Raw genomic sequence first — 9,209 nt, 5'->3', positions numbered from 1 at the left:
ATTGATTACACTGTCAAAAATAAAGGTACAAAGCTGTCACTGGGGCAGTACCCTTTAAAAAAGGTCCTAATATGTACCATGTAGGTACAAATGTTTGAATTGCCAATACGATATTGGGTACAAAGGTTATTGAAAAATCATGGGTACTTTACTACAATAACCATGTTTTTTTTTACTGTAGTACAATCATGGTTAATTTTCATAAGGTTCTTATGAATTCTTTAAAATACCTTTGAGTGTTTAAAAAAAAAAATTTTAAGTATTTGTTCAGTAAATTGTTCAAAATCTGGTTTTGTATACAGTTAATACAATTGTGATCAAATTAAAATCTACATTTTGAGTCTAAATTTAATTTTCCATAAAGAACTGAGCACAAGCACTCAAACTATAACCAGTCCTTGATATCTTAAAGGCTTTGGCACATGCACGCAGATCTTTAAAATGTGTTTATCGCAACCAAAATAGCAGTTTCCAGCAAAGTCAGACCGCCTGGATGGATGTTGGAAGAGAAATCATGGTTCAGTGCTTGATATAGTATTGACAGGTCATCCTACTGGATCCCTTTGCACCCTGGGGATCTCTGCTGTCTGTTTTGGGCCCCTCCCCCTCAGTCGACAATCCCAACCCCCTTCATCTGCTCTGGGGGTAGAGGAGCGGTGCGCCACGGGTCCGTTCTGATGAGCAGACACTCCTACCAGCAGTGTGCATAACAATGACATAGTCTCTCTAAAATTGATAAAGCGCTAGATGAAAACGCAGGCAGAAAATTAACCGTGGCACCGTATTTTATCTCAACAATCCTGCAATAATTGAAAAATAATGGAATTTGAAGCTCGCAATGACGGGGGAAAATTGCACTGACGCTTTCCATCTGAATGGAAAAAGTGGAAAATGACTCTCTTCTGATGTAATCGCTTATCTTGACTGATAAAATAATGGCTTGTTATGCTGTATACGTAAAATAATTCAATGCATTGTTTTGGGAAAACTCTTTTAGGAATAACTTTAAAATGTATCAGTTTGGCAAACTGTGTGCAGTTTCGATATTAGCTCATTAAGATACTGAAACTTAATGAGCACCCACTGCGCTGGGACTGAATGCCTGTAGGCCCCACTTAACATTTTCTAATACCCTTCTAGCCCTCAACCAATCCTCTTCCATGACCCTTTATAGTTGTATAAATGCAACGCTTGGTTAAGCAATAGAAGCTTCTCTTATAGTCTGGCACAAATAGCTTTCTCTCTCCCTCTCCCTCTCTCTCTCTCTCTCTCTCTCTCTCTCTCTCTCTCTCTCTCTCTCTCTCTCTCTCCCCATTTTGGGTTTTCTCCGAATGAGTTTCCATACATGGAAATGGTCTGTAACAATCAGTTTAAGATCATTTGAAGAGGTTTCTGTTTTTCAACTCTCTTTTGCTGCCAACCAGACCAGATTTGTAGTGCTGCCACAAAGGCTAAGGTCATTGTCATTATCATGCCATTAATATAAGTCAGCAACACAAAGAAATCTGGTCATTTTAAACAACATGCATGGATTTGAGCTGCTATATCTGAGATGAACCTGTCCAAAAATTGTAAACAAGTACTGTATTGCATATTAAAGGGATAGTTCACCCAAAAATGAAAATGTGTTCATCATTTTCTCACTCATGTTGTTACAAACCTGTAGAAAATGTCTTTGTTCTAATGAACAGGAATGTTTGTATCCAAACTGATCATGAGCCCCATTCATTTGTATAGTAGGAAATAACAATACTATGAAAGTGAATGGGGCTCATGAAGGGTTTGGTTACAAACATTCCTCAAAATATCTTCCTTATGTTCTTCAGAACAAAGAAATTTATACAGGTTTGTAACAACAGGAGAGTGAGTAAATTATGATTTTTCATTTTTGGGTGAACTATCTCTTTAAATCTGGGTTTGTTTGATCAAGATGCATTCCACAAGCAGATCTGTGATATAAAAAATATTGTTTAAAAAAAAAAATAACTTGTGCAGTAAATGGATAAATTGCGAAAGGGTGTTTTTTAGGCTGGGCTCCATTTTGTGTTGGACTGTACGGATTTAGATTTAGAGGCAATGAAGGCAAATGCTGCTCTTACAATGTGATTACTTCGTAGTGTTTAATCTTATTCGATAAAATAACTGCAAATATTAGAGTCATGTGTCATTGCAGGTGTAGTTCATGCATTTTAACCATTCTCTCTCGCTCGCTCGGTCTCTCTCTCGCTCTCTGTGTTTCTGCGGCAGCAGGGCGTATTCCTCAAAACCGACACGCGGCAGAAAACGACGATAAAATTGCCTTTATCAAAAACACATTCCATCATATATCGTCTCCTGTGTGTAGATATTTCCGTCTGTGTGCACAGAAATGTCATCAAAGTGCATAAAACCGATATATTTTGCTCTTTCTATTTCATTGCCATATATGGATATGTGGTTGGCTGTTGACGCCTCAGCTTCCTTTTAACCATTTAGTTGCTGAATTTTATTCGCTGGCAATACATATGCGAATCTAATAATTCGTGTACTGTACTTATTCCCATTTAGCGAAGGCGATGCAGACCCAAATCTACATGCCGTGTTATTTAGTGTTCACTCCACATGCAAACCTTTGTAAAATCGGTACGTGTTTATGCGTATAGTCACTAAATGTGTTAAAATGAGCAATGCATTTCCTGGCGCTACACGGAACCGAATCCGATTGTTCGAAATGAGCGATTAATTATTGCGTAATGGAGCTAAACGTAATGGCGCCTTTATTCATATAAAATCTCATTTACCAAAGAGATTTAGAAAGGTGTGCTGGTCGATGCTGTACGTGCGTTTGGGGGGTTTGGGAAAACGGGGTATTCTGGTGCTTCTCTTGAGTTTATATATTAAAAAACTAATGCTATATATAAACTACATCTAAACATCCATGTATAAAATATTTATTGCTTGCAAAAATCGAAGTTCAGAATATTCTGCAGACACTTTGCTTGAAATGTAAGATCCTGTATATGCTTAAATGAGGTCCTATATAGCAACTCATTATCTAGATAGATAGATAGATAGATAGATAGATAGATAGATAGATAGATAGATAGATAGATAGATAGATAGATAGATTTGATGGGTGCTTTTTAACTAAAGCATGCTCAGCATTCATGCGTATTTGCAAGGTGCTAATTTAAAAGTCTTTGAAATGCATTACTATCTACAACATACCCTACTGAAAAATCCAGCTAAGACCAGCCTAAGCTTCGGTTTGAGTTAGACCAGCTTTGCCAGGCTGGAAGGACCAGCTTAGACCAGATACTGCCACCTTAAACCAGCTAAAACCAGCTACCATCTTATGCTCGTCTTTGCTGGATTTGGGTAGAGACAGAATATAAAAAATATGGTGTTTGATATTTTAGATCCTGTATGCTTACTAAGTATGAATATATATATATATATAAAGCCTATAAAATGCATTGGTATCTACTAGATAGATAGATAGATAGATAGATAGATAGATAGATAGATAGATAGATAGATAGATAGATAGATAGATAGATAGATAGATAGATAGATAGATAGATAGATAGAGATTTGGCTTTTTAACCAAGCTGTTCAGCATTCATGCATACTTCCAAGTTGTTAATTAAAACGTTTACACTACACACTACAGTTTTTCATTCTGCATTTAGCACATTTAGTTTTTTCAACCTCCCCCTCCCCGCGCGCCGACTGACGTCACGCGCCTGCCTCGGCGTATTATTGCGTGAACTATTTTCTGTAGTAGCAGCAGCAGCAAGCAGCCAGCTTTTCCAGTGCCCATCGCTTACACAGAGACAAATACACGCCAGATTCAGAGAGGAGGGGTGAGCGACGAATTCATCTCGAGCCACGGCTGTGGCAGAGCGCGGAAAGAGCCAAGCCGTTGCAGCGACGATTTGACGCGTGAATTAGCCGCGAGCGGGTGACAGCGCGAGAATGGATCTACCTGCCGTCGGGGAGCACGTCTTCGCGGTGGAGGGCATCGAGAAGAAGCGCCTGCGGAAGGTAAAACTGGCGCTAATAAGTGCAACTACCGTAAATGTCGCCGTTTTCAAAATCTCACGATTTCTCCGTGTTACAGGGCAGGATCGAGTATCTGGTGAAGTGGCGGGGATGGTCGGCCAAGTAAGTGTTTTTTTTTATGTGCATGCTGTTTTCAAGCAGTGTTGATTTAGGCAGCCAACGCGGTATTTGGCGCGAGAAGCCGTTGCCGCGGAATCCGTCAGAAATTTACGCGGGTGATCTCTGCGCGTTTTATTTACTGCACATGTGTGGTTTGGCATGAGCACAAGCAGCAGTGATGATAACATGGCCACCGTGTCACAGTTTTAGCAAGTGCACTGAATAACGTTTCGTCTTTCAGATTTTGGACGAAAGTACAAAGTTTTGTTCGTATGATTATTGTTTTAAATTTAGAAAATGCGTCGTTTACTGTGAACACTTTTATATAGCGATCCGTTTAACTGCTGTATGGGCTTTTTGATTGCACATCTTAGAAAAATGCGACAGATTTAAACTGTTCCCTCTTTGTTATTACAGATATAATACATGGGAACCAGAGGAGAACATTCTTGACCCTCGACTTCTTGTCGCTTTCCAAAACAGGTGAGATGGAGGACGAATAACTGAACTTGTAATGTTGACCATATATGGTCACGGGAGGCGGGGCTAACTGTCTGCACAGTCACCGCTTGTCCTCTAGCGCTCTATGTGAAGATTAATTGTAGTCCCACAAAGACTCTCTTGATACTTGCCTTGATTCAGTTTGCAAACACGCCATTGCTATCAATATTCATGAAGCTGATGTGGCATTTTATATTGACCAAGTTTTAATTTTCTTCTACTCTGATCTAAGTTTGAAGGTCTACATTAACATTTATGTATTTGGCAGACACTTTTATGCAAAACGACTTACAGTGCATTCAAGCTTAACATTTTGTTTGCATCTGTTCCTGGCTGCGAGCTTTGTAATTATTTGAATAATAAAGCTCATAAGTATACAGCAGACAATGTGCTTGTATATAGAAATACTCAGCCTAAAACCATGTTTATGATCTAATCAGCAGTATCAGCAGTCAAGCCATCCTGAGCTCCCTGTACTTAAATATTCTAGAGATAACAGTAAAAAAATTCAAAGCATTCAAAAGCAATGTCACGCTTCGATTGTATAGCTTGTGACATATTTGTTTAGTTGCACTTTAAGTACAAAGGACGTTCCATGGGTTAAACAGTGTCAAGTTACTTATAGTGCTTATGTTTGTATGCATTGTAACCTGGTGATCAAGGAGATCAGTCATGATCATGATGATAAAGTTTCTGGAAAGCATGAACAGACTAATTCATGTTTACAATTGTATTAACAATGAATTGTTATTAAAACCTCCATTTTGAGAATGTTTAATATCTTAGTTAAATATTTTGTACTTGGTTTTCAGAGAAAGACAGGAGCAGTTGGTGGGATATCGCAAAAGAGGACCCAAACCTAAGCACACCTTGGTCCAGGTACGTCAGAAAGCAGTCTCGCAGTCAGTGCATCAGTAGTTCATATTTCTCTATATTCCTCATTCATGACCAACCATTCTTTTGCACTGTGTGTGCATGAGACAGTTTCATTGTGAATCAATAATTGGAATTGCCAACGGCTCCTTTATGTCTGCAAGTCGCCTAATGTACAGAGATTCATTATGACTAATGCTAGTGTCATACAAAATTCATTCACAATGACTTTTTTTGCCAGTTTTGGTTATGGCCATCAATTGAGTTGCAAGATTAACAGGAAAAACAGGATAATGAAACATGCCTAGGCTATCTGCAAAGAATTTACTTATCTAAAACTAAACAGTCGATGAACTTTCGGTTCATTTAGGTAGTTCATATATGTTTACTCCTTTCGTTCCAGCTCCCAGCATTTGCCCGTAGATCCAGCATTCTGGGTGGTCTCGAAGACACATCGTTGGACGAGGAGAACCATCCCAAACTGGACTCCTTTCAGATTCAGCGATCACGACCGCAGCACTACCAGCTTAACAGTAAAAAACACCATCAGTACCAACCCAGCAAGGAGGTTCCAGCAGAACAGCACATCAGTAGGAAAAAGAAACACTTTTATCAGCTAAACAGCAAAAAACATCATCATTACCAGCCAGACCCTAAGATGTACGACGTGCCGTTCTCGGGACCCAAAGAGGCCAAGGGTCAAGACCCTTCAAACAAAGGGTGGAACCTCCCTCCAGCCCTACAACAGAAGTGGATACGGAACAAAGACACTGGTTGCCTGAGCAAAGTCAAAGATCTCTCTGTTGAGTTTAAAGGACCGCCGAATAACAGTAACAAGGAAGACCGTGCACTTAAGACGAGCTCCAAAGCCATTGCGCTTCCTAATGGCATCAGCAGTAAGATGAAAATAATCAAGAATAAGAACAAGAATGGCAGAATTGTCATTGTAATGAGCAAATATATGGACAAGGGTGTGCATTCATCTAAAGGAAAAAACAAGGGAGCGTCTGCAGTACAAACGACACAACTCCAAGTGGAACCAACTAGGAACAATCTGAATACAGACAATCATTCTGAAGGTGAAACATTAAATCAAGTAGAGGCCCAAAAAAATGGTTTTCTTGAGAAAACCAGCAAAGTTTCTTCTGCTGATAATGGTGTTCACGAAAAGTCCCACAAGAAGGTCGAACCTTCTAAACCTGCAGAGACTGAACAAAAAGTGGACGCAGTAATCGAACGGATGGAAATATGTGAAGGTCAGCCGCTGCCCTCCAAACCAATTTCAGTGGAGAAAGCTGCTCCATCTCACATGGACATCAAAGTCAGTCACCGCAAGAGAAACCTGTCAGAACCCGGTGAGGATGTGAGAGATTGTAAGCAGTTTTTTAGCTGCAGAAGCATCAGCGCTCCAAATACGGTTCTCTCTTCTCCTCAAAGAGAACCCATCAACTTGCATTACAAAAGCTCCCATACCGGCGAAACTTATGGTTATGACTTTACAGACACCATCCTTGAAGAGCCCATTGACTTAAGTTGTGGTCCAACAAGAACTCCAAAACAGCTTCCTATTGAAGCCCATTCTCCTGTGGAGAAAGCAAAGGACAGCTCTGAGAAAGTGGACAACCATTTCAAATCGTTTCTGGGTAACGTTATCATCACGGATATCACCACAAATTGTTTAACCGTGACGTTTAAGGAATATGTTCCCGGTGAATAGCAAGAGCAAGTGGATTCTCATCAGTTCGACTGGATGTATTTAAGATGCATTGATGCATCATAGCCATTCCAGAAGATGTGTATTTAACAAATAAGCGTATATAAGGTTTATTTGTTTAAATGACAATGATGGGTTTTGTAATGCATACAATTCAGATGATTTGCTGCAGTTTCTTAAAGTGACGGTAAATAAAATCATTTTTGTATAATAGACAGTGTATAATACCGCTTTGAATTATTAGGAATTTGTACCTTCCTGAGAAAATAACTGGCTAATAGATAGCACACTAGTTAAACTGAAGAACTAAAGCCTAAGATTAAATGCACTTATCCAGTCTTTTCAATGTCTGTGAATATAACTGTTGGGTAGGATGAGCTAAATACACATTTTGAACTTACAGACACTCAATAGCCACCCGTAAAGACTTTTTCTTCCACTGTATTGGAATTAAAACATGTTCAGACTACATATAACCAACACAATCTCATGGGAATTTGTACGTTTTTATGATTTGGCTAATTCTTATGAATTTATACAATCAACTTTGTACGTTTTTGAATGATTTGCTTTTACCCCTCTGATGTTGGGATTAGGGGTGGGGTAAACAAAAATTTTCTCTAATTGTAATTTACACAAATTGGCAAACTCATACGAATTCCCATTAGATCAAGTTGAGAACTATTAATTTTGAGTTGCTTTAAAAGGTGTCATCATAAATGTGTATGAATATACTTTAAAAGTATTTTTGAATATAAGTGTAACAGATCTTGTTTTGCTTTTGAATTAAATATTTTACTTCCAGATGTTGTTGACCTGTGAGGTCTTTCTTGTTCAATGCCAGATAAAGAACTGGATTGTTTGATGTTCCCTACCTTTAAAATGTTTAAGTTGCACTTTATCATCTCCTGGACATATTTTGTAATTACATTCATTAAAACGTTAATAAAGGCTACCTTCATATGGAATAATTATATTCCAGCTGTGTGACCACAGCCACAGAAAATCTGATCTGTATGTCCTCTTATATGATTAAAGATTTTAGGATTGACAGAATAATGGACATATATGTCCATTATAATGGACAGTATAATTCTGTATTGGAGTCTACAGTCCGTTTACTTTCAATGCAATGTAGGTACCTGCTGAGATACTTAAAATTGTTAACAACTTGAAATTGGTATATACACTTTTGTAATAATAGTTTCAGGGTTATGGGTATTTTATATGCATGTAATTTTATACATAATACGCCTTGAAAGGAAGTGCTTCTTAAATCCATGTGAAAATCTCTTCAACAATAAAAATATGTTTTGCAATGTATGATGCAGTGTTTGATTCTATACCTTTCATTTTAGTCTGTTATATTCATTTAACATAATCCAATAACATACAGAGACGGTTGAATTTTAACGATTTACAATAGGTTCGAACCTATAGACATTCAGGACTGGAATTAAAAAATAACCACCATTTTAAATTTAGTCATGCTGCCTCCTAGGTGCAGTACCATGTGACATCAAATGAGATTTAACGTTTTCCTTTCGGTATCTTATATGGATCAACATCATTCTCCATCTACACTGCCGATTACTAGATAAAAAAATAAACTAGTCTAATATGTATGAATAATGAAAATGAATTTATTTGACAGGTCAACATAAATGTGACTATATAAAAATCTTTCCATCGGGTAGCTTATCTATGTCGTGATCTTAAAAGAACACACATGATTAAAAATATATTTAAATAAAGGTATTAATGGTAAGCAATCACAGCATTGGATCCAGCAAATGTAATAAGGCATCCCATTTGTAGATAATATGACGCTAGCGGACGTGCCTGCACGCTTATACGAGCTATATATGTTTATTATTTGTTATTTGTCTGTGTTTACTATGAGTGTAAGATAAAACGTGGGTGTCATTCTGTCCTGGTTTACTAAGAAATACCCAGTAGCCTATCATTGCTTTTCTCA

General features: G+C 38.0%; 1 protein-coding gene across 1 annotated transcript; it reads left to right on the top strand.

Annotated features, from left to right (window-relative positions):
• Nucleotides 1-3,625: 3,625 nt before the first annotated feature.
• cbx4 (chromobox homolog 4 (Pc class homolog, Drosophila)) lies at nt 3,626-8,337 on the top strand. Its single transcript, XM_065252934.2, has 5 exons — nt 3,626-4,026; nt 4,103-4,146; nt 4,561-4,626; nt 5,457-5,523; nt 5,921-8,337. The coding sequence occupies exons 1-5, from the start codon at nt 3,958-3,960 to the stop codon at nt 7,232-7,234; spliced, it is 1,560 nt and encodes a 519-aa protein (XP_065109006.1). The 5' UTR covers nt 3,626-3,957; the 3' UTR covers nt 7,235-8,337.
• Nucleotides 8,338-9,209: the final 872 nt, after the last annotated feature.

The sequence above is a fragment of the Paramisgurnus dabryanus genome, chromosome 3 (genome assembly GCF_030506205.2).
Source record: "Paramisgurnus dabryanus chromosome 3, PD_genome_1.1, whole genome shotgun sequence".
Classification (NCBI taxonomy): Eukaryota; Metazoa; Chordata; class Actinopteri; order Cypriniformes; family Cobitidae; genus Paramisgurnus; species Paramisgurnus dabryanus.
The sequence above is the reverse complement of the archived record's forward strand: the minus strand, read 5'-3'. Positions and strand labels throughout refer to the sequence as shown.